Here is a 25,742-nt window from a genome sequence, read left to right as displayed (position 1 = left end):
TTCCTAAAGTCAAGCATTTGCACTGTGCTAGTTACCCTCCCCACCTTTCTCTGAATAGCAAACCGGATCATTTCATGATCACTGTCCCCTAGCCTCCCTTGTACTAGCACCTCCCCACCACGTCATCCCCAGAGGCTAACACCAGATTCAGTATGGCATTTTCTCTAGTGGGGACGTGTACCTCCTGCACAAGGTGTAGGTCCTGTACGCACGTCAGGAACCTTCGTGAGTGGCTAGACCTGGCCGACTGCTCCTCCCAGTTGATGTCATTTGCCTTCTGTGGCAAAGGAAACCAGTGTTCCTCAATTTTTATGGCAGCCTTTAATGCTCTTGGGACTTGCTATGCCTCCTCAATCTCTTTTTCTCCAAACTAAGTAGATCTAGTTCCCTTAGCTTTTTTATGGCTTACTTTTCTATCATTTTTGTCACTTGCCTCTGGATCATCTCCAGCCTTAAATGAAGAGCCCAAAACTGGACACAGAAATCCAGCAGAGGCCTAACTGGCACTGAGCTCAGTGGTGCTAGCACCTTCTGTATCTTGCATACATGCAGCCTTCAGCCCCTTTTTCTTTTCGCTAAATCCTCAGGGCTGCCATGAGGTAAACACCACCAAAAGGCAGTTGAAACAGTTTTAGGAGGATTCTACTGATCAGGGATAGGTGGCATGGGCTGTATTCTGATGTAGCAGGAATGACTCCTGAGGGTGGCCGAACAAATCCTGCCCCACTCCAGCTCATCAGAGTACCCCACTCACTACTTTGCCTGCAACACCTTGATATAATCTTTATGGGCATTTTTACATGAGGTGCCAGGGGGTGAGGGCTTTAATTAGCCAGCACTTTTTAATTAAAAGTGCCCAAGCATCATGTGCATCAGCATCCCCTGCACTGAAAAATGGCAGTGAGGCACTTTGAAGCAAAGCTCATCGAACAAGTTTTAGTTTGAAGCACCCCACTACCATTTTTCAGCATGGGGACACTAATACACATGATACCAGAGTCTGTTTATTTCCATGCTCCAGCAGACTTAATTAATTGAGTCTGTTCTGACATGCTGCATTTCCAGCACATTGGAGCTGGCTCCCTGCACATGTATAGGGCCATGTGTAGACGAAACAAGAGGCGTGTGTGGACAACACTTTAAAAACGGGCTAAATGCTTTTGCACTGCTGTAACGGTGTCAATGTTTGCACACCTCGATGGCATATTGCACATTAATTCCAGCTGCTGTAGGAAATTCAGCGGCATAATGTGCCTTAAATGACTTGGGGTGCAGCAAACTGAAACTCCTTCGAGGAGTTTTAGTTTGCTGCCTCTACAGCTGCAGAGCAAAGCACCAGGCTCTGAGCTCCACAGCTCTGCAGGAAGCCCTGCAGGCAGCCTGGCAGCAGCGAGCCTGATCTCCCATTCCCCCCACCCCGGAGCCTGCCTGAGCTTTTTGGGGGCCCAGTTTTTCCCTCCACAGCTGTGGTGCCTCCCCGGGACCGCCCAAGCCAGGGACCTGCAGGCAGGTGCCGACTGGGGTGGGGGTGGGGGGCTGCCACTGCTGTGGAGGGAAGCATCAGCCCCTCCTGTGGCCCAAGGACCACTCCACCCACCGGCAGCTCACCCTCCCCTCCCTGCCACCAGAGGCAGGTAAGTCAGCAGCAGGGTGTGCACAACACAAGGGTTTAAATCAGCCCTAAATTGAAGCAGTGTTTTTTAAAACCCACTGCTTCAATTTAGGGCCCCCATTTAGTCTATGTATGCCCTAGGAGCCCATTGTTACTTTGGGAAGCTTCTCCAGAGTCCTAGAGCGAGCAGGAGCAGGCTGCACTCAGCCTAGCTTCACTCACTTCAGCCCCAGTACAAAACACCTTACTGGCTGCCTCCCGTGACCTCCCCCTCCCCACACCACCCCCTTTAAGCCACCCTGAACCTCACACTTAAAACAAAAACCCATACCAACCAGTCTCTAACTGTCTTAAACCCCACCTTGGGTCTCTACATTACTGTAAGACCCTTGGCCCTCAATCAGCTGGCTCCCTACCAGCTTTCAGAGTACCTTTCCAGGCCTTCAGCTTCCCCACCACAACAGCTTGCACTGACAAGGGCTTCTCTCCTCAGGGCTCAGGAGCTGGGCTTATATTCCCCTGTGCCCCATCCCTTCCAGTTACATGTTCTCAACCTCACACAATGGTTTATTCTAAGCCTCATAATCAGTCTGCTCCCACTGCACCAGTTCTACTCTTCATTACTTATTGCAATTCAGTGTGCTCCCCAGTAAGAGCCTTGTGGCTCCTATCTTTATGCTCCTTCAGCTGCATTATTTCTAGCAGCTAGCTCTGCCCGTTATGCTGCTCTTCTGTTCTCTGAAAGCAACAGAGATTATATATTTGATCACATCCTCCCCAGCTTCCAATAGAAAGGGAGCAAGAGCAGCTTTATACTACAAAAAGGGGAAATCTCAAGCTTTCCCCATAGACCAGTTTTCAATCCTTAGAGGCAAGCAGCAAAATGTGTTGATTAGCAACTCAGGACACTGTAGTCAGGCTGACCTCCTTGATACATGCTCATTAGTGGTTACTCTAAAGAGGAGTTTGAACTGTTTACTACAATATTTTTCCTATATAAAACATTCCCCTGAACAGAACACACAGCCTGTTTTTGCAAGGCCCCAAGAGAGATAAACTTGCCATGCAGCATGGATAAGAGCAGAGGTCTGGGATCTGCATGCTGGGCCTAGGGGCTGCCGGGCAGAGGCCAATTTGGCATGGTGGCTCCCAGGCCATATGGCCCAATCTGGCATGCCAGCACCAGGGCCACACAACACAGAGAGCTCTATACGGATTGCCGGCTCGGCGACTACACAACCTGATGGTGCCTGATCCAGCATGCAGACTCCAGCTGCATGCCAAATCTGGCCCTGTCCACCAACACTGGAGCCAGTACTCCAGATGCAAACCAACCCTTTTTGGTGTAAGGGGCAGTGGGGAGGAAAGAAAGAGTGGTGGCAGCTTTAATTGCTGTGGCTCCCAGAGCATCACAGCAATTCATACTGCCACCACTCCACCACCACCAGTGTCCAGGCCCACTGGGAGTCCTTTTCCTTGCATATAATGTGCACTTCAATGTCCCACAGATGGTTTGGGGAGAAGGCGCAGGTTATATACAAGAAAAATGCAGTAATAATGAACTAATTCTGAGAAAACCCTTATCCACACTTTTCATTACAGTCAACAAAAAGCCAGAAGAAATAGTCCCATGAAGGCTGGAGTAGGCTACCAGAAGCTTCGACTGGGCATCAGGGATTAAAGCAGGAAAATCCATTAAAGCAGAAAAACACATGCCAAGTGGCAAAGTTATGCCACTTTGGGTGAGGATCATCTTTGGCTGGTGTTAGGCAGCTCATGTTGCACTAACATCAGTCTGACTCCAATTTGCAGCCCTCCAGCATCCCAGAATGTATTGCTCCCAGCCCCCTACTCCCACTCTGTTGCTGATTGATCCACCCTCCCAAACTCTACTGTGCTAAGGGGTGGTACTGCCCATGGGCAGGCAGGGCCAGGGCTGCTGCAACAGCCCCTCTGTACAGTACAGCAGCCCCAAGCCCAGAAGATAGATGGCAGCAGAGCTGCCCTGAGGCTCCATGCTCCCATTACCCCAACTCCCCTCCTGGCAGCTGCAGCTCTATCAGTGCAGAGCTGCAGCTAGCAGGTGGAGGCCTAGGGGGAGCATGGAGCCAATGGAAGGGGGAGAAGCAATCTCTACCCTCCCACTGTCCCAGCCCCCACCTCCTGGTGACTGTGGTTCTAGGATCATAGGATTGGGGCAGCAGGAGCACAGAGCATGCTTCTCTTCCTCCCATTGGCTCCATGCTCCCACCAGGCTAATCCCCACCCAATGGCTGCAGCTCTGTGCTGAGAGGGGAAGCTGGAGCTTGAAGCTTGCTTCTCCCTGTGCTGGTGTCTCTATGCTCTATCTCCCTTACTAGTGTGAAACCACAGCCATCTAGAGGGGCGGTAGTGGGGCGGGAGCATGGAACTGTGGGGCAGCTGCATAGCCATCTGCCTGCTTGGGGTGCTGTGCTGCAAAGGGGAGTGCATCCCCAAACTGACTGGCAGGAGCCACAAGGGAACAGTACAAAGACATTCGGTCCTCCCAGGACAAGTAGGAAACACTTGTTAGCAATAAAAACCACCATGTTGCCAGAGACTGAAACCCCCTCCATGGGGTTACACACGTAGGATCAGCTGTCCATCTCTCATCTTGCAGAACACCCCCTCAGTGGCCCAGCACAACAAACCGGCCCACATTTTGTTGCAAGGTGAAGTGTCCAAATTCAAGTGTCACATGCCAGAGATAGAGTTTCAGTAACCTTATGCCCCTTTCAGTTCTCCCCCAGCACAAGTGGTCCCTCTCTCCTCACCAGCTCCCCAGAGCTAGAAATCAAGCCTGTGTGTCCTGGCTCCAGCTCTCCTGCTCTAACCCTCACACTCATCTGAGCTCTGGGATACAACCCAAGCATCCCAGCTCTTAGCCACAGCCCTGCTTGCCAGCCCTCTAGCAGCAAGTCAGAGCTGTGGAGGTCAGAGATGGTATTAAACTTTAACATGCAACTTCTCAGAGCATGTTCTAAGTTTAATACCGCATAACACGTGTGAATTGTAACATGCAACAACACCCATACAGACTAACTTCAGAAAGGAAAAATAGTATCTGCTCTTCTCATTTCTACTCAGTAGAGGTTTACCTACCAAAAGAACATCAAGAACAGATGAGAACCGATGGCTCATGGCAAGGCTCTCTACTCTACCCACTTACTGTAAAAAGGATTTTGGCTCCATCTACGCAAGCAAAATTATCTGTTGCTAACAACTGTTGTCATTTGATAGTAAGCAATTTCCTATAGCTAAAGAGGAGTTATTTCCTCATTTAGCTGAGACAAAGGCATTCACATCACCATTAAAGGAAAGACTTCCTAGACAGAAGCATTCTGTTTGGATCAGAAATAAGAAAGAAAAAAGTAAATGCTGTCCCAAAACCTCTCTCTCTCTTGTCCTGCTGCTGGTGATCATCAAGACAGGTTGGTAGTTTCATAAGTTACCAGGGATGTCAAGGCAGCCTGCTGCCCAATTAGTATTACATATCCCCACTTGAGCCTGATCCAGAGATCACAAATGTTGTTTCCGTTCCAAACATAGAGCTCAGTCCTTTCCTTCTGTTCATAGATTCCCAAACGCATCTAAGCTCGTGATGGTAAGACTAGAAAAAGCTAGAAAGAGGGGCTAAGAATTTTGCTAGGTTGATACTGGTTTACTATATTTTTTAGGAATGTCCTTTTACGATGTGTGTTCTTGTCTGCTAGGGCAATTTGTGGTGCTGGCATATCCCAATATTAAAACGCCCCAACCATAGGGGATAGGAGCCTAATTTCAGGTATCCACATTTGGCAAAAAAATGACTTAGATTTCCAACTCAAATGTGAGATTTCCACCACTGCTAGATTCTGTAACAAGCCTCTCAATCACACCTTCCAGTCCCACAGGTCACTTTCCAAAAACTGGGGGCCAGGTGAAGCATTAGTAGGCTTGGGGAATCATCTCCCATATTGTTTGCGTGCTCCCATTTGAAGTGTTAATAAAAGCACTGTAAGAACACTTGATGTGCATGACCCCAGAGGTAGCATGCCACTGTTTGTGATAGCTTGGATGGGCAAAGAATTAAAAAGAAAAAAAAAGTAGAAGACACTGTGCACTGCCACAAAAGATACTTCGTTTATCACTGCCAATGGGGTCTTCTCCTTGCCAGTCTTGCAGTATTCCTCTGATATTAGATCCATACTTTATATAAAACAGGGGACCACACATGCAGCATTATTAACCTTGTACACCTCCAAGAAGGTGAAGAATAGCCTCCCCTACTGATAACAGCTCCAGCACAACTGAAGCGTCATTTCAACTGCTTAGTGCTAGGAAAAAGAAATTGAGTATGTGACAGACTGAGCCTTACCTGGTTTACATGCGTGTTCCACTGCCCTCTACTGATCAAATGTCTTAGGTGCATATCCAGATTCCTTAAACTGGCTGAGATAAGGGAGTTGCTCTGTCTCCCTCAGGCACAGGCTTGTATTTCTGAAGCTGTATCCATCACATTTTTTACCACACTGTCCCTTTGATGCTCTGCTTGTGTTTGTGGATATTATTTTGAGCCAGAACCAATACTGTTCACTATTGAACCATTCAAAGTGTTAACTTTTGGGAAGAATTAACCCTAGCCCCAGGCGATTTTAAGATTAACTGCTAGTGTTACATGGAATTAAAGTGCAGGGAAAAAGCAAGATAGCAGTTGGAGGAACATAATTTGAGAGTGTGCTGTCAAGTGGCGTATCATATTATTGCTTCATTGCTTTCATTTGCTGAATGTTAATTATGGAAAAAAAACCTTCCTGTTGTTTGTTTTACAAAACATGAAGTTAGAAAACGAAACATTTGTGATTCTTATGCCAGAATGCAGTGGTCATAAAGCCTGCATAGGATTTCTAAGGAGAATCACCCCAGTATATGGGTGGATTTATTATAGTATTGGAGGCAATTGATTAAAGTAGGCTGAAAGATGAAGAGCTCTGATCACCAGACAGGCTTACAGCAGTGTCATTTAATAAAAAAAGCTGTTTCATTAAGCATCTGAACAGCCAAGTTCAGTAGCTCAGATGATGGCATCGCACCTGTGGCAGCAAATAAGAGTAATACATATAGTCACCTAGTGTAAAAGTACAAAGCAGCCCTAGGGAAGGAGTCCTTATACAGCAGGAGATTGGTTGGTAGGGAGGACATGGCAAAGTGGCATAAAATACACAGAATGCAAATGGTGCATAGTGCACAAATGTAGAGGACACACCCAATGCCACCACTTACGTCCAAGCTTAAATTGTCATACATTGTCTCCTAAAAGGGAAAAATGGCCTGGAACATAAATTGAAAGCTTGAAAGGAGCGTATTTCTCACAAAGTATCTTCTAGTGGAACACAAAAAGCATGTTGCTCTCTGTTAAAGTCTTTATTCTACATAAAAGAAACTCACTTCTCTTCCTAAATTTAAACATATACAGAGTGCAATTCAGACTTTAAATGTTAGGTGTTTCCAAATTTATTTTAGAGAACGATCCTAGCAAACCCTGCTGGTAGAGGAGCACCAACTCTCAACAAATGATGGAATCCCTTTGCCCCAAGACAGAAACCCAGACACAGAATTGTTGGTCTCTTTAAATCCCAACACACAGCTTGAACCAGAAAGATGGTGCAGGGAGCAAAGAGAAAGGTGGAGAAGAAGGAATGGTAATTAAGCTTTGAATATAGGGAAAATTTACTTACCCAAACAGACCAGCCTTGAGATCACAAGGGAGAACAGAAGGCTACTGGCAGCAGAGTAACACTTCATGGTTCCTGTTAGACAAGAAAAAAAAAGTCAAAGTCTAGTCACACATTATAGTAATGACAATGCAAATAAAGTTACCATGAACCCAAATAGAAAGTCAAAATGTATTAGCTGACCAGCATAAAACATAGCCACTCTTTTAATACCTGCCTCTTATGGTAGCACTTGTCATTAATAGATCTAAAAGTGCTTTAGACAGTAGGAAACCTGCAAATGCCTTACCCTTCAACCCACACAAAGAATGTGGAAATAAGGGAAGAAATACAGTTCTTTAGCCCCCGAATACTTGGAGTATCCCTTTAAAATACTCTGACAGATGGTGCTGCCCATTCCATGATGACTACACACACAGCCTAAGAAGCTGACAAAAGCTGGCCAGTGCTTGGACACAGGACTCAGAAAGACCTCTCCTTGTTGGCAGAAGAATCTATAATCCAAGAGTACTGCCACTCAGGTCAGCAAGCGACTGAATTATGCAGCTTCAAAGAAATTAGAGCTGCACATGACCTACATAAGATTATCTTGCCCATGACTCTGGCTAACTAGGCTAGTACTCACCAGGGGAACATTCTTGTAAATGAAAGGTTACATGTCTCAAGTGATGGGCTTTTTACTATGCCCTCTGGGAGATTTTTCCCTCTACCACTGAATACATCTCATTGTTAGCAAAGATTTTTGTAAATGCCCAGGCTTAATTTTCCTTTGCTCAGCATACATTACTTTTATTTTCAGCCTCATGATTTATTCTAAACAATTCTCCAGCCTTGGCTTTAATTGCATCATACTAAGACATCATAGTTCCCTTAACCATTCTTAGTCTAACTTACATTCAGCCTTTAACCTTACCTCATTAATTATTCTTTAGTAGTTTGCTCATTTTCTTTTAATTTTCTTCCTACTTCTTGGAATCTTCCTGGTATTTGTTGAGGTGATCAGAAGCAGTGCATCATTTTACCAGAGCCAGATCAAATGATAACCACTATTCTGTTCCATGTAATCCAGAGTTTTAAAGATGCCGTCACACCACATTGCAAGTGGCTATCTAATTTGCTGTCAGATGAGATTGTCAAATCATTACTTTCCTAGTTTGTCCTTTCAGCTGAATATCTGTCCCACTTTTAAATGCTTTAATCCAAACAGAAGGCATCCAGAAAAATAAGCATTTGTGTAACTTCGTGACTATATGTTATAAGTTTATATGCAAGGAAAGACCTAACCTGCCATCCCACCCTCAGGCAAATGACTACCAGATGTGGCAATCAAAGGGTTAAAGTTAGTGGATCAGATTCCTCCCTGGTGCAATTTCATGAAGCCAATGGAGAGACAGCAGGGATGAATTTGTTTCATTATAATTACAGTGCAACATTGTCTCACAGTTAAGGCATTAGCTTTTCATCTCTGGAAACAAGGGTTAGATGACTGCTTCTGTCACCAATCAAAATGAGACTGATGATTTCTTTTTAGTTTCCACTAGATATCTCCTTACATTTTAAGACTCTCGCCATAAATTTTACATAACTGGTACTTCCTCTTTAGAAAAGGTATCTCCAAATAGAGGGCTGGAGCAATGGGATGCTGCAGGTGAAGATTAGCAAAAGACAGAGCACTGAAATGTTAGGTAAAAATCAACAGCATTGGCAATGCAGAGTGAGAACCCAGGATTGGCAGAGCAGTGAACAACGAACATCAAGATTAAGCTGTGTTGGCAGAACTGTCTGGGAGACCACAACTAAAAATCTCTAAAAATTCGCCAAAATTTCAAAGTACAATGCAAAAAACAACAGACAGAACATATGAGCACACCCAAAGCTCTCAAACACCAGCAATGCTGTGAAATAGTTATGAGCTGGAAGAACAGCTTGAGTATATTAACATGCAAATCAATACTCCAACACCCCACTTAGTTTCTAGAATTGCCCAGGCTAGTATTAACAGAGCACATGGAGTCTTACCATAGAAAAAGAATGAAATATGGCAATAGATATGTATAGAATGGTCAAATGTTTACTATAGTTTTCAGATTAATTAAATAAGAGGCATTCGAAACCGTGCTTAAAAACACCAAAAATAATACCCCAAAGCCTAAAAAAGACAAGAAATTTCTATTTTAAAATGGAATCAAAATACAATTTAAGTTATGATTAATGGCTTAGTCTAAAATATATGTCCCAAAGCCAAGTATAAGTTATGTACATGCACACACGCTTGCTGTGTGTATACACAGTATACATAGCTTTAACAAACACAAATGATCAAGTGATTTTGATTGTAACCCTTGTCATCTCCACCCCATGTCATGACGCCTTCATTTGTTGCGATCACCCATTGCATCTTGTCTAGAACCTCAAATCCTGCTCCTGCAAAACAATATGAGAAGGCAGATTTCTAAGTCTGTTTGATATCCCAGCAGAAAATCTGCACTAATGGTAAGAATCCTACTGTGAGGGATCACAAACCTCAGGTTTTTTGCAACAGGAATTAATTTTTCTGATTTATCCCTAAAGTTCTTTTCACTTTCTGGATTCTTTAAGTTACGAGCCACATTCTAAACTGCTATGAATAAACATTGCTTCATAGTTTATGCCAGAGCAACATCAGTTGGCAATCTGGCCCAACTACTGGAGATTGGTTTAAAAAGCATGTGTAGGGATGAGAACACATGACAGTTGCCCACTTGGCTGACACATAGGGAGGGCTGGACACAGGCATGAGCAAACCCGGTGGATGCCTGGGGCCCAGTCAGAAAGGGGGCCCAAAGATGGTAATTTTATTATTATTACCATCATCATCATCATCTCTGGCAAAGCAGGGCCCGGTACTAAAAGTCTGCCTGGGGCTGCCAGGATTCTAGGTATGGTGCTGCATGTAGGAGACTGAACCAAGGACCTCCAGAGCTAGAAAGCAAAAGCTACTCTACTTTGGAGCTAAAGAGCCACAGCTCAGTAGGAGCTGTTGCCAGTAATAAATCATACCCTTAGCCCATCAGCACAGGAGCGCATTCATAATATATTCACTAGTGGGTTACATACACAATAAACTTCACAACAGACCTGGTGAACACCAGGAGCAAATGAGAAAAACAATGCATCCTGCATAAAGTGTTAAGGCAGGTACAACTCCCATCTGAGCAGGTAAACAGGAAGATCAGATCCCAGTTCAACAGCTTATACATTTGCTATCATGTGGAACTTCTCTCAAATCCTAGCCCAGAACTGGGTATCAGCATTGGGTTTGCACTTCCCTGCTGCATGCAGATTGTTCAATATGCCTACAAACATAGCTTTGTATACTATTAAGATTACTTGGTGGGAGTTATCATGCTGACGTGGAAAGGCCATAAAAGTCTCCCTTCTGCTTTAAACCTGAGAAGACTGACTGTCATATCTGCACAGGAACAGGACACAAAGCTCTATTTGACTGCAGTTTTTTCTAGCTAAAAGAGAAGCTAGAAAAGGATCCAGTACTTTTAATCCCTTAAACCCAAGTTGTAAGAAATGGAGAGAGAAAAACAAGATTATGAATATCTTAAAACTCTCTCTTCATTGGGAGTGACCCTTGAGCTCTCCTGCTCAATAGGAAAGAGTCTGAAAAAAATATCTGTCTCACATACGCTGAGCCACAGGGTACCCCACTACTCCCCTCACAAAGTCACATCACAGGAAGAAGCAGAGGTGCCAATCCTAGGAAGAAGTTAGGAAAAATGGAATGGTTTCTGCCCCATATGAAAGGAATTTTGGATGCTAATATTAATTCGAAAGGGGAAGCAAAGCTCTCAGTGAATTCATTCCCACTTGCACGGTATTTCTGGTGTCCTCATTCTGGTAATTCACCAGATTCAAGCCATCTCTAACATAAAGATACTCCCCACACATGTAAACACAAAACTTAACCCCCATCAGCCTGCTTACTGTTTTTCCTACAGCTCACCATGGCCAACTCCACCTGACTGTCCATTATTCTTATTATTATTATCATGGGCTGACATAAACAATCCAGAAGTTCCCTCTTCAAGCAAGGAGTCAAGTAACAAAACCCCAAGCTAGATGTTCACTGGCATCCTCTGATGCCAGTTGGATAAAAGTGGGAAAAAACTTTAAAATACTTTAAAATAATATACAGAATATTAAGCTGGGCCTTTTCCCCAACAATATTCTTTTCATGAAGGATTCGGCAGAGAAATATGAATTGTATAAAGAATTTAACATCATCTCTGCATGGGTCATTAGAAGGAAATTTGCATCTAAAAAGCACAAAGGTTCTCCTCTTTAAACTAAAGGATGAAGTTCCAGAAATTGTGCTCTTTAAATCAATCTAGTTAGGAGAGGGCCATGATAACATAGCATCAGTCCACTGTGTTATGTGATTTTTTATACAAAGACTAGTTATCTGATCACTTGCTACTTGGAGGCCCTCCTCTGTGTTGTGTTCTAAAGGTGTACAACTCACTTCTCAGTGACACCCATCGCTTTACACTTGCTAACCCACATCTCCAAAAGAGACGCAACATGACAGAAGGAAAGGGCCAACTCATGGACTTAACCCCTCACCTTCTTTTCCTTTCAATCATTCTTACTTCTGCAGCATTGTTTTATATTGTACCTTTCCATCAAGCAGGGTGGCCATCCTGCACCATGGGTGCCACAAGTGGCACAGGTAGCCTCTGTGTGTGGCACATGGCAGACTGGGGAGGGAACATGCAGCACAGTGGCAGACAGGACAGGGAGCAGAAAGCAGAGCATGTGATCAGGCACAGAGCGCAGGACAGGAAGCAGAAAGCAAAGCAGCAGCTTGGTCAGGAAGCAAAGAACAGGGAGCAGGAAGCTGAGCAGCAGATCAGATAAGGGAAAGAGATTGGAGTGGCACTTTGGGCAAGTCCAGGGATAATTTATGGTATGCCTGTCAAGAGATTGCCATAGAGGACTGCAAATCTTTTCTTGCAACTTGTGCAACCCTTTAACTAATGGATGTCTTTTAGGCTTGCCTCAGTGTATAAACCATTTCTGTATTTGCTTCAAAGCTCTGTAATCTGGAGCTGAGCCAATGCAGAAGAACAGTGATAAACCAGAGTTTTTAAAATGGACTACAACTTCATGCTAAGTCACATTGGTTTATTGGTTCTCCTGCTCAGAGAGAGTTCATCAGGCGCATGCTCCAGTTTTCTGTACACTCACTGTAAATTAATCAAGGTAAAATTGGCAACAATCGTGGAGGAGCTGCCAGCATTTCACCTAGAAGAATTATGGACTTCAGCAGAGATGCACCCGCTTACACCCAGCCAGATTTGGTGTTCTGTGTATAGTTTTCAGGCTGGTAAATGTCATCTTATGAGTCTGTGCACCTGTATTGGTTATTTTAAATGCACTGCTGGGGCATTTCTGCAAGTGAACAGTTATCATACATACAAAATATCCTTAATTGCCTTAGTTAGAACAGCAGCAGTTTCTGCATTGTCTGTGCCCTGTTGGCAGCTATGAAGAAACATTTGGGCTGCTGCTGGCATTTTTATAATCCCAAACCCACAATCCCTTACTTCCCTTCCCCCACCTGGTCTTCTCTTTCCCAAACGTCACTGCAATATTTGTGTCTGTAATTTACAGTGTCAGTCTCTCCATTTGCTCTGTGCTGTTCCAAGAGCATAAAGAAGAAATGAAAGTGTAAATCAAAGTGTCTCTCAAACAGCTTTTGTGTAAAGAGCTGCTCACTAAAAACCTCCCTCTTCCCTAACTAGTGTCTCCTGATTCACATCAAGCAAGTAACTAGCCTCTGTTCCACACCCTTTTCCCTTCCTCCATTCACAGGATAATTGCAGCTGGAACACAACAGCTGGGGCTACCTACTAATGTCATTCACTTCCTCTCAGCAAAGACAAAGAAGATCACCAGCAACCCAGTAGGGATCAGAGTGTGCACATGTGGCATTCATCCACCTGTCAAAAAGGCTTCTTCTGCTATAGCTTTCTGACTGCCACCAATTCAGTGTTTTTCCACCTCACAGCTGGTTCTCTGTTTACTCTATTTCCATTCTCTTTGCTCCTTAATGAAAAAAAATATATTTCCCAATGTTTTCAATTAGCCCATGAACTCTTCCTTCTCAATGAGGATATGAAAGATGCCCTAAAACATTGAGTAAGAAGATGTCAAAATGAGGAGACACATCAGTAATGATGACCACAAAGAATCCACTGTGGCATTATGCAGGAGGTGATTCTTTGATATTTAGAGATGGTCACATATAGGACTGTGATCAACCAACAGGACTTTTAGACAGATGAATAAAAGGCAAATCCTTAATGAGCTCTATCACGTTTTCTAATCCATTTCAAAATTGTTCAGAGCTCTATTCTGTCTTTCAACATGCACAGGCAACTCTAATGCCTTAGAGGTGTAAAGCATCTCCTATGAATGCAAACTCTGGATCTACCTTGCCACTCCAATTTCTGTCTATAAATAGGTCAAACAAATGCACCTTCACACTTATGACAAACTGTTCTGTAATCTGACTCAGATTTCAGGCGCAAAGGACGTCACATGACTTCTAGAACTCACAAGGGCATTCCCCTCAAATAACAGCAGTCCAGAGCTCCAATATGGAAAACTGGTCAGTGAATTAAGGGAATGCCTTATGGCTAGATAAAGCTTTGGCTGGGATGATCTAGTTGGGGACGGCCCTGCTTTGAGCAAGGAGTTGGACTAGATGGCCTCCTGAGGTCCCTTCCAATCCTAATTTTCTAGGATTCTATGATCCTAAAATACATAGCCATTTCACTAGAGGAGAGTCAAATCTAGACGCCAATGAGTGATTTACTTTTTTACCAAGGTTGTCTGGAGATGTGTTTCTACTTGTAAGAATTAATTTGCATAGTCCTTCCTGGTGGTTCAAAAATAAGAAAAGTTTGCAGAAGCTAAATTCAGGTTGAATCCTACTGAGAACATGCAGGCAAAGCTAGTCCAAGCAGCAGAACTAGTGACCCCACTGAAAATTCTTGCCCGACGTCTCTCAGTAAATACAAACTGTAAACAAGAAAGTAGCAGCCAACAGCAACTTCTTAACGTTCACTAACTTCTAGACAGGTCCAAATGCATTTGGATCCAACTGGATGAGAAACCTGTAGATACAGATAAAGCCTGGGGAACCTGCTACTGCTACATGAACGTGGATCCTGTTCACACCTCAGCTGATTTTTGTCAACATTTAAACTCAATACTTTTCACACTTCTCTGTACCCATTGTACTGTTGCATCCAATCCCCAGCCTCCCCAAATTGCAAACCTATTCCAAGCACAAATATTCTGGTCTTGCTCAATCTGTAGCAGTAGCTCCTGCGCAACAACTCACCATACCTTTCTAGCTCAGCCTACAAAATACATTTTAAAGAAACAAGAGTAAAGTTTTAAAGAAATTCAAATTGGCATGAGCAATATGCAAATCATAATTCCTAAAAATAACAAATTGCCATACAGGGTAATCAGAAGTAAATTGATATTGATAAATAAGCTTTTCTTCCTCACAGTAGGTGGTTTATTTTAATCTAATGAGTTTTATATTTTTCCAAGCTTTCAGATTCCATGATGAAGAGCCGTCTGTGCCGGAATTATGGACTGCTTTGAAATATTGTAATTTTATGGCTCATTTTGTCAGGACTCTTGAAAATGAGATTTGTTCCCAGTGAAAAATTTTGCCTTCTTTTTTTATTCCCTGTGGTGAAAAGAAAAAAAAATCCCTTGTTAAATAAATATAGGCCAATGTATCTGTAGGCATTTGGAGCAAGTGTAAAACACACGGGAATGAGAGAAGATATACAGAGAAACAAGTATGGCTATCTTTTCTTGGAAAGCAAAAAGTATTACCATTTTTGTGAATGATGAGGAGGGAAAAAATGTTCAAACACATAAATCCTAGTCTCTCAGTTTCCAAGTCTGAAGATCTATGCATCTTTTGCTACAGTCTCTCTCTTGGATAGAACACATGGCAAATGTTTTCACAAAAGAAGTAGGATCCCCTGGATACGTTGAGCTGAATGACCCAGGTAATGGACAGTGTAACCACTACTAAAATTATCACAACATGCCTGAGGGCTTAGGGAAAAAGAACAGCTCTTCTGGGGGCTATACTGCAAGAACTCTCCTATTGAATTGTACGTGGTAAAATGTGAGGACATTGCTAAAGCAAAGAGCATCAGCAATCTACCCTTAACTCATGAAATAAAAGCACATCCTTATGTAAGGTATGGCCCATACAGAGTCAGATCAAGCGGCAGTACAGGCAGCCCCACATATCAGAAGAAAAAAAAAGCACAGATTCTGAATGTTTTTCTGAACTCTCTCTTCTGTCTTCTTAATAGGTTAAATCAAGGTGGGTACAGGGAAATAGAAATCTTCCTTCCCTCCTCCCCATCACGGGAAAAAGGAAGATGAAGAAAGGTTGGAAGAGACTGTCTCACGGGCAAAAACAGTACCAGATACAAAACATACCAGGTAATTTTTTTTTTTTTTAATTCTGGATGAGGAACATTGAAGTATTTTGCAAGTTCACTTTAACTTTGCTGATGTACACTCTGAAAAAGGTCAAAAACATTTTGTCTTGAAACAAAATATTTTAGCTTTCCAATTTTAGATAGGCATGCTATCATTTCAAAATTCCCTTCCATTTCATTAAAAAACAACATCTTTTTAAAAGCTCAAAACCAAAGTGAAAGGAAGTGTTTCATCTGACATGAAATGGGTTTGACTTTTCAATTTACAAAAACAAAAACATCTGGAAAAATTTGATTTTGGACCAAATTGAGTATTTTCCCCCAGTTTCTTTGGAATTAGTAGGAAAAAACCCCACAAAAATCCATTATTTTCACACTTCGTCATATGACCACTAGCTTCAAGGGTGGGCATGCAAACAGAAAACCAAAGCTTCCATCAAGAAAGGCATTTTTCTTGGTAACATGATGTTACCAAAGGCAAAATTAGTCTCCATCTTTTCTCTCCCAATCCATACTCTAATTTTAAGAGGGAAATGGGAGTATGCAGGAAAAAACTTCTTCCTCCCCAAGGAAGGTGACTCCTAACAGTAATCTAATAAAACCTAGAAGATATTATGATTATTTTTATTGTATTAGTGCCTACACTTATATCAAGGATGTGAGCCCCATTTGCCAAGCTCAGTGTCACCACAGCATATCTGCTAATAAACATTTGCAATATGCAAAGTATAGGGATATTCACACCATGTCGTGCTTTGTCATTTTAGACAAGTGCAGGACAAAGCACATCAAACCACGGCAGCACAGCACTGTCTAAGTAATTTCATGTTTCTTTAAGAGCTCCAAGTTACTGCAGCTAGGACTCCTGTAGTGGAAGATGCACCTCAGATAGCTCTGAGGCAATGCAACAAGCAGTGCAGAGATAGGGCACACCTATTACTGGCCTTCCTACACTTACAAAACCCCATTACTTTAAAAAAGGACAGACACTGTCACAGGCACAGAGATAAACACATGGAAGATGGAAGAAGTCAGAACATACAAGCTGAGTCTGCATACATCATATAACGACTGCAAAATTCTACAGAAGTCAAAGGAAGACTCTCCAGGCCCCTGGGGCAGGGGCAGATTCCTCCCTGCCAGGCACCCTTCTGATTCTTCTCCACTCAATGTTGACAATAAACTGCCCAGCAAGGACAGCCACATTTCTATTCAAGCAGAGTTGAGAGAGTCAATTGACTTCATGGTTCATTATCATCTACTCAAGTCCTACTAATCTCCTTATTCCATAGGTCAGTGGTGCTCAACCTTTTTCCCCAAGTTGAGGAATGGGGCCAGATGGGATGGGCAGTGCTCTGCTTGTCTGTAGACCAGATCCAGCCAGTGGTCCCAATCCGGCACCTGTGGCAAGCGCAGCATGCACCATCCAGCCACATGGAGGAGGAGAGTGGGCAACCCAACCCCACAGGGGAAGGAGGTTTGGTTTGGCCCTGCAGGAGGAGGAAGGGGGTGTGTCCCAGACCCAGCCAACCCTGTGGGGTTGGGGAGAAGAGGGTGTGGGCCGGCCCTGCAGTGGGGGAAGGAGCATGGCCCAGCCCCAATCCAGGACCACAGGTGTGGTGGAGGGGGGGGGAAGAAGGGGGCATATGACTTGGCCCCATGGAAGGAGTAGGGGGCATGGCCAACCCCATGGGGGAGAGGAAAGATTGGCAGCTCAACCTGGCCCCTGGCCAGCCATGCGGGTCTTGGAATTTGGCAGGGGAAAGGTGGCCATATTAATGTCCACCATTCCCACACCATCAACTTTCCTGACCCATGAGAAGCCTTTTGAGCCATATGTGATGGCTCTATGGGCTGCATTTAGCCCACAGGTCATAGGTGTTTATAAACCTTCCTCTTCCACTAATCATGCTATCCTTTCTTCTACTATATCCCATCTGTTATCCCCTCCTGATAATGCTTCATTGTTCACCCCCTAGTATTCCACTACCTAGGAACCTGCACCTGTTCCTAGGGAATTCAAACCACCATAAATCACAGACGGGAGGGGAGGGCCAGGGTGCAGGTAAACTAGGGTCTGCAGTGGCACAGCAGTCAGAGTCAGGAAAGAGTTGCAAAAGGGAGGCAAAAGGTACGTTACTGCTGTGACATTTTCGTGGATTATTCATTGCAGCAGATGGAGCCTGAATCAGCAACAGAACGAGGGTAGCACAAAGATGGGCATAAGTAGATCCAATGGGGCTGGTTGCCCCAGGTATGCACACTGCAAGTGCCCGAAGAAGTCTTCCAACCCCAAATGTTTGTTTCTGTACATTGAGGTGTGGAAAGCAGTAGAGGCCTGCTACAAACATCATGTGAGAAAAGGCAGCAGTGAAGGAGGGGTGGGGACAGAGAGAAATGTTTGGGAGGGGCTGAATCAGGGGTCATTGGCACAAAGGGGATTTTGGGGGAAAAGAGAGTCTGTGGGATAGAGGGGTATGAGGGTCATATGAGGGTTTGGAGCTGTGGGGATAAAATGGGGTGTAGGCAGGGCTGTCCCTGGGGGGCGGTGTGAATCGGGGCAACTGCGCCAGGCCCCGCACTTTGAGGGCTGGGCAGAGCAGCCACGGCAACTTTGTGCCACCACCACCACTTGCTTTGAGTCCAGCCACTGACTCCTCACTCCACAGCTGACAGCAGTGGCTGCTTCTTCAGGTCTGGGGCAGGGCCCCACATGGACTGATTTGCTCTGGGGCCCTGCACCTGGCTCGGGTGGGCTCTGGGTGTAGGGGAGGAAAGACAGTACTGCCAGATTTAGGCTTAAACTACACTTTAGGGCCTTGCAATAGGAGGGGCCTCTAAAAAAAAAAAAAAAAAAAAAAAAAAGGGAACATTGTTCCACTATGACAAAAATACACATATATATGCCTCCACAATTATTATTCATATTGAGTTCATACATTTGTGCAGAAATAACAATAATTCATCTTAAAATTTCATGAAAATCCATTTTCATGGATTATTTTTATCATATTGGGCCTCTTAAACTAGACATAGTTTAGGGCCTCAGCATGTCATAACCTGGCACTGGAAGAGAGTCTGTGGAATAGAGGGGTGCGAGAGGCATATGGGGTTTGAGATGAAGAGGGATTCTGGGTGAGGAGGGCCCAGGGATGCGAGGGACTTCATTGAAGTTTGGGTGCTCAAGAGGGGTAGGGGACAGCTGAGTGGAGTGTGAAGCAGATAAGGGGTAAGGGGTGCTGAAGCATGATGGGGATGGGTCTATAAAGGGTGAAGTAAGGTGTCAGAGTAGGATTTAGTGGGGCATGAAGCAGGGGGAGGGGTCTGATGGGGTTTGCAGCCCAATGGGTTGGGACTGTGCATGGGAGATATGTGGGATAACAGGAAACAAAAGTGGAACCAGAGGCTTTTGTGGTGGCAGAGGCAATGTATAAAGGGCAGTGAAGGACATCTGGGGGACATGGTAGAATGTCTGAGGGACCTGAATGTTGGGGTGCAGGGAACAGTTCTGTCTACAGCTGGGCTGGAAGGTAACAGCTGTACTCCAAGCACCAGGGCTAGGGACAGACATTCAAAAACTCAAAGCTTTAATTGATTCAACCTTTGCAGGTTAGTCTAACCTGCCTAAGCTGAACTGGTTTGTAACTGGACAGACATGCTCTCTGGACTGAGGTACATGCCAGTAGTTGCTCAGGCCAGGTGCTGGGGGGTGTTAGAGCAGGCGGCCAACCCAGGCTGAGTTGGCCAGGACAGGGTTTAGTTCCCCCTCCCTGTGCCACCAACAGGAACCAGAGCCAGGTCTGCCCAGTGCTCCCCGCTCGCTGCTGCAGCACCAGGCACCATGGCCCCGAGGCAGAAGCAAGGAAGAAGGAGAGTCAGTTTCCCCTGCACCCTGACTGGCAGCCATGACTGATCAGTCTTCAATCACCCAATCAGCAAAACAATATCTTCTCCCCACATTATTTCAAAGTTCTTAAATAGTGTAAGGGCTGACCTGTTAATTACCTCCAAAAGCCCAAAACAGTCACTGTCCTGTTTGCCTGTCCTGGTGAAATTGAAGAGACGGACATTTTTTGGCATTAGCTAGCATACCACATGCTGGCTATGGTCCCTACTGTGGCAGAGAGGAGGAAGGGATGTCTGCTTAAGCATGGAGAGGGAGGGGAGCCAGCAGACCCTGCTATGCCTGCAAATCTGTGCTGAGCTCCAGCCAGGGAGCAGAGGGGAGAGGCCAGCCCTACTGTGCTGCAGAGAGCTCCACCCAGCCCAGGGAGCATGCCGGATGCTGGAGGACTCTGATACAACTTAAACCAGCAAGGAGTCTTGCATAAACCAGTTTGAGCCAAATCAGTTAACTCTGATACTACATTCAACCAGGTTTATCTCAAACCAGTTTCAGCCATTTTCAAATTGGTTTATATGTACCGAACATCTATTCTGTTATAGGTTTAAACCAGTTTCTGATCACTTAAATTGGTTTATGTGCAATGTGTGTCCCTAGCCATAGTGTTGCCTTAGTTTTAAGCACAGAGAAATAATTTCACTGCTTCCAGAATACTTAGGCTCTGGTTTGGAATCTGTGCATTATTAGGAGGGAGAACAGAACAGGAATATAATCAGTTTCAGATCAGAAAGGCTATGCATTGGCAGAGGGGAGGGGAGGAGATTACCATATACTCTACTTGTTTAGAGCATGTCTGACTGCTAGAATCAGTCTTCAATTATTAAATAATAGATCTGAGAGCCAAACAGCACATTCTGTAGTAAAAATAGTTTCTGTTAGGGCTAGACATTCACAAGCACCAGAACCCAACCTCTATTTTAAAACACTTCCAAACTCCTTTGGTTCCTCACCCTACCTCCTCTTCCAACCCCATCCAAAACAAAACAAACTACCCATACCAAACTCCTTCTGAAGTCCACCTTTGTGCAAAAAAAGCCAAAACAGATACAGACAGTGGCTCAGGATCAGTCTGATTTTTATGCTCAGGATTTCCCAGTTCTTTTCTAGCTCTCTCTACTGCAATTCCAGTTGTAATGTTTACATGTCTAAACAACAAATGTCATTACTTCTTTTCATTCCTGCAGTGGCTGGAGCTCTGGGCTGAAAGGACGAATCTCAGAAAAGCCAGAGGTGCTGCAGGAGCATAGCTCACACTAGGCAGCCTCTGCTGCAAAAGCTCTCAGCCCATTTCTCTTTCCATCCAAATCAAGAGTGTCCTTGCTGGTTTTGCACAAAGCTCACTTAACTCTCAGTGAGAGGCACTTCACTGCAACAGACTTTTCCAAGGCCCACTAGCTGTTCAAGCTAATGGAAGTGATGCTTTGCCTGATATAGTAACAGCATACTGTGGCTAATCACTTGCTAGTTGAAGCCTGTTAAAAACTGAGGGGTAGGGAGAGAATGGAAGGGGCTACTAGAAAAATCAGTTAGTTCATGAATTACCTATCATTCTTTCAGACAAGCACAGGTAATGGGCAAGGGAAGGCTCCTATAAATACTTGTCTCAAAATTAACCATTTGTTACCATTACATAAAACTTATTAAATATTCCGTGGTTAGCCAGCTCCAGCAGACTCACTTGTGCAACATACCTAATCAACTGCTGATGACCCATTAAATTGTCTAGTAAAAGTTTTTCTGTATTTCTTTTCCCTTGATTGCAATATACTAAGATTTTTGTATAGCATATTCTCTGTTCCCTCATCAGCCTCATTCATTCCCCTGATTCTTTCATTTATAGCACACTCCAGGGGAACCACAATTAACTTATTAGGCCAAACACATGCCCCCAGCACCCCCCTCCCTTTGGAGGGTGGGGGGTGATAGTGGTAGACAAAGCCATTGTGTTAAAACATAAAAACAACTTGAAACTTCAGCTTTTGTTGAAGTTTGAGAGGCAAGTTAACTTTTCCTTGTATTCTCCTCCTGCCTCTGAAACATCAGTTCCAGTCACAGGAGAAACTGCCCTTGTAAAATTTGTAGCCCGATTCTGCAAGCTTAAGAGGAGGTTTTGATAGTCTACATTCAAGTCTGACCTTCTGGGACCTTGTCCAAGGATGCGACTCATACAGTGCACTCCTACAGCAGCCTCCTCTAGTCAGCTTGACTGAACCAAATGGAGAGTCCTGCCACTGCTCAGAGGCTGGCCAAGTCCCTGCCCTGCTACTTTGGGTGAGTATTTAAACTTACAATAGATTTTTAATTTTTAAAATTCACTTTCTTCTTTGTTTCAAACTCCTGATCATGAATAGGGGTTTACATAGTTTGTTACAGCACCAGATACTTGCTCATCACTATTGAATAGATGCAGAAGGCAAGTTTCTCTTAATTTGCAAGATTGAAACTGGAGCACTGCAAGCTCCTCAGGGCCGGGACCATAACCCCCTGATTGAGAACGTCCCTGCGCCTGCTGTAATAGAGCTGAGCACACTATTATGGAAGAAAGCAAGTGATGGAAAGAATACAACAAGGGTTTATGGCATTTAACTGAAAAAAAAAATGATTCTTTGAAATTGACAATGCTTGGCAGTGGTTCAGGTTTCTGTGGCAAGAACCTACCACCCTTTGCCCACAGAATCAAAGATTATTATCCTAAAGCCAGGCTCATAAACATCTCCTTAAAACCATCGTAGCATGCACATGTTAGTTCCCTCAACACAACTCTGGCAATTCTTACTTATCCTCCCTGCCCACATTGCCATTTCCAGAAATGTTACATACACCAAGAAACTCCCCTGCCACCTATACTAGGGAAGCACCTGTCACCCACCACCTGTGTGCAGCAGCACCTGGTGCTCGGGGTGGCCTGCTGCAGGCCAGGGGCATGGGCAGTTGTGGGGGGAGTCAACAGACCACTGCAGCCCTGGCTAGCATGGCCCCACAGCCCAGGAGCCAAGGCAGCGACTGGCCTGCAGCAGGCCACCCCTCGCTCTCCTGGCTGCAATGGTGGAGAGAACCATCCCAGTGGACAGACATGAGGCACCTGTCACGCGCCACCTGCTTGCTGAGCACTTGGGGTGGGCTGCAATGGGCCAGTCACTACCTATATCCTTGAGCTGCAGAGCCACCAGACTGCGGTGGTCTATTGCCTCCCCCTGCCACTGCCCACACTAGCCTGCCCTGAGTGCCCAGTGCTGCCGCATGTAGGCAGCAGGTGACTTGTTCTTCACCTGCGCCAGCTGCAATAGTTCACTCTGCCTCTGCCACCGAGAGAAGGAGGGGGCGGGGAGCTGCCCTGCAGCCGCAGCCTGCCTGCAAACCATGGCCCCTGTGTGGGGCTGGCAGGCGCTGACCCCTTCTTGGGCTGTGCTACCACAGCAGAAGGTGTAATTAGTGAAGTCAGGCTCAGTAACTAGCCTCAGCCCTCCCCCTCCCTGCAGCCAGGTTACATCCCCTCTCCCTGCCTTCTCCCCATGACCCATTGGCTCTTCCTCAGAGGGACTTGACCAAGGGTGCCATATTGTTCCTTCCACCACTGCTGCCTGCAATTGGGGTGGGGGGGAGGGATTAAACCCACCCTTCCCCTCAGGCTACTGGTGTCTCACTGCCATGGCCCTGGGTGCACTTTCAATGGGGGAAAATTAAACCCCTGCTTTCCCTCAAGCTACCAGGGTATGACCCCACCCCTGCTCCTGCCACTGAAGCAGCAAGGGGGTGGGGGCACTGGGGATGCCTCTCCCAGGTAGTCCTGGCTGCACTTGAGAGCAGGGTATCCCACCGCCACCCTTCTCAGCCAGCCAGAGCAGTGATAGTGCTCCAGCTATGGAAAGGAGGGGCAGCACCAACTCTGCTTGGCTGGAACAGACAGTCCAACCCAGGGCTGCAGAGCATGCTGGGATGCTGGAGGACTGTGATTTAACTTCAACTAGGAAGGGGTCTGGGGCAGAAGTTGCATAAACCAGTTTGATTCAAATCAGTTAAGTCTGATACTACATTCAACCAGGTTTATCTTAAACCAGTTTTGACCATTTTGAAACAGGTTTATGTGCACCAAACTTCTATTCTGTTACAGGTTTAAACCAGTTTCTGATCACTTAAACTGGTTTGTGTGTAACTTCTGTCCCTAGCCTTAGAGCATATTTCTGTATCAAGCATGCTTGCTCTCCCCAGAGAGATCTTAAATTGCATTCCAATAATCCTGGATGGTTTATAGCATGTGAAAGTGGGTGTGTGTATGAAATTTCTTTTAGACCAGTTAGCTTCAATATACCAAGTGTAGGAAACAGAAGCAAGTGACCCAGTATTACAGCAGACCAGTCTATCAGCAGAGTAATGGAAAAAGATGATGCATATAATAAAAACTCAGTGTAGCCATTACTAGCTCAAAGGTACCAGGGAGACTTTGCCTGTTGTAACAAAGGCTTCTCCTCTAAGCCCCCTACTACTGTGTGGGTACAGATCACACATAATAGCAATCTGGTCTGTTGTGCAACCCACCATTGCTTTTCTGCTCCACATGGAGCACCTGCAACATCTGGGTTTGTCCTTTATTTTCCTGAACCAGTTAATCTGGGAGTCCCCATGTTCTCTGCAGTGTGAAATCAACAGTGGAAATAGTACTTTCACCAAATCAACAGCATTCACTAGTTTTACACAAAGTGCACTCGCTGAAATAACAATGCTTCCTCCCCTACGCAAGACAAGAAAAAAGTATTACTCGAGGTAAGAGAAGAGAAGGGGGGAAAAAAAAAAAAAAAATCAAAGAAAATAGAGTAAAACAGTAACTGGCGAAATAGTCTGTGCAAGTCAGCCCGACACCTTAGCCCGGGAAGTCTGCTGTTTCCTGGGGGGCGTGCATCCAAGACATTGTGGAAAAAATCCCTAAGCTCCTCCAGCCCACAGACCACTACCCCATGCTCCTTATTCATGTGGGCACCAATGACACGGCTCGGAGTGCTCCCAACTGGGTCGTGAGGCGCTACAGGGATTTGGGAGCGGGGCTAAAGGGTCTGGGGGCACAATTAGTGTTCTCTTCGATCCTCCCAGTCTCAGGGTATGGGCTGAAGAGGGAGAGGAGGATCCAGGTAGTTAACCAAAGACTGCGGCGCTGGTGTCATCAGGAAGGCTTTGGCTTCCATGACCACAGCCCACTCTGATGAGAGAGGCAGTGAGCTGCTGGGAAGAGATGGCCTCCACCTCTCTCCCCTCTTCTTAGCCAGACTGGCTGACCTGCTCCACTGGGCTTTAAACTAAGCCTGCTGAGGGACGGGGGGGGGGACTACCGCCACTGCTGGCCTGCTTAGCAACCATTGCAAAGCCAGCAGGCCAAGGTACTTAAGGGAGCCCACTCCTGCCCCAGCCCTGGTACAATCTGTGGGCAAGGCAAGAGCCCCCAAGGGGACACTTGCCTGCCTGTACACAAATGCCAGGAGCTTGGGGAATAAGCAGGACAAACTCGTCCTTCTGCTTAACGCAAATAATTACGATGTCATAGAGATAACGGAGACCTAGTGGGACTCTACCCATGACTGGACCATGGGTATAGATGGCTATACCCTGTACAGGAGGCATTGAGTAGATAAAAGGGGCAGGGGTGTAGCTCTTTATGTTAAGGAAAGCTACATGTCCCTGCAAGCTGATGTTGGCAACCCGGGTGGATGACTGGAGACCCTCTGGGTTAAAATCTGTGGGGAACATGGCACAGGGGACACAACGGTGGGAGTCTACTACAGACCTCCCACCCAAAGTCCTGAGCTTGACCAGGAGTTTCCCCAGGAACTGGCTGAGGCCGCATGCTCCAGGACTGTGGTTGTCACGGGTGACTTCAATTACCCGGAAACCTCGTGGGAGGGTCACTCAGCAAAATCCGAGCAGTCACAAAGCTTCCTATCGTGCATGGATGACCTCTACCT

At 45.3% G+C, this 25,742-nt stretch overlaps 1 protein-coding gene across 1 annotated transcript in view; it reads right to left on the bottom strand.

The window, feature by feature from the left end:
• Positions 1-25,742, bottom strand: part of CDH23 (cadherin related 23) — a 626,459-nt gene that overhangs the window by 588,850 nt on the left and 11,867 nt on the right. Inside the window, exon 2 of the mRNA XM_019507822.1 lies at positions 7,351-7,422. Coding sequence (XP_019363367.1) covers positions 7,351-7,422 — 72 coding nt within the window. The remainder of the gene's footprint in view (positions 1-7,350; positions 7,423-25,742) is intronic.

Source organism: Gavialis gangeticus, unplaced genomic scaffold (assembly GCF_001723915.1).
Source record: "Gavialis gangeticus isolate Ggan-Ray unplaced genomic scaffold, GavGan_comp1, whole genome shotgun sequence".
In the NCBI taxonomy this organism is placed as follows: domain Eukaryota; kingdom Metazoa; phylum Chordata; order Crocodylia; family Gavialidae; genus Gavialis; species Gavialis gangeticus.
Note: the sequence above shows the minus strand (reverse complement) of the source record. Positions and strands in the feature narration are given on the sequence as shown.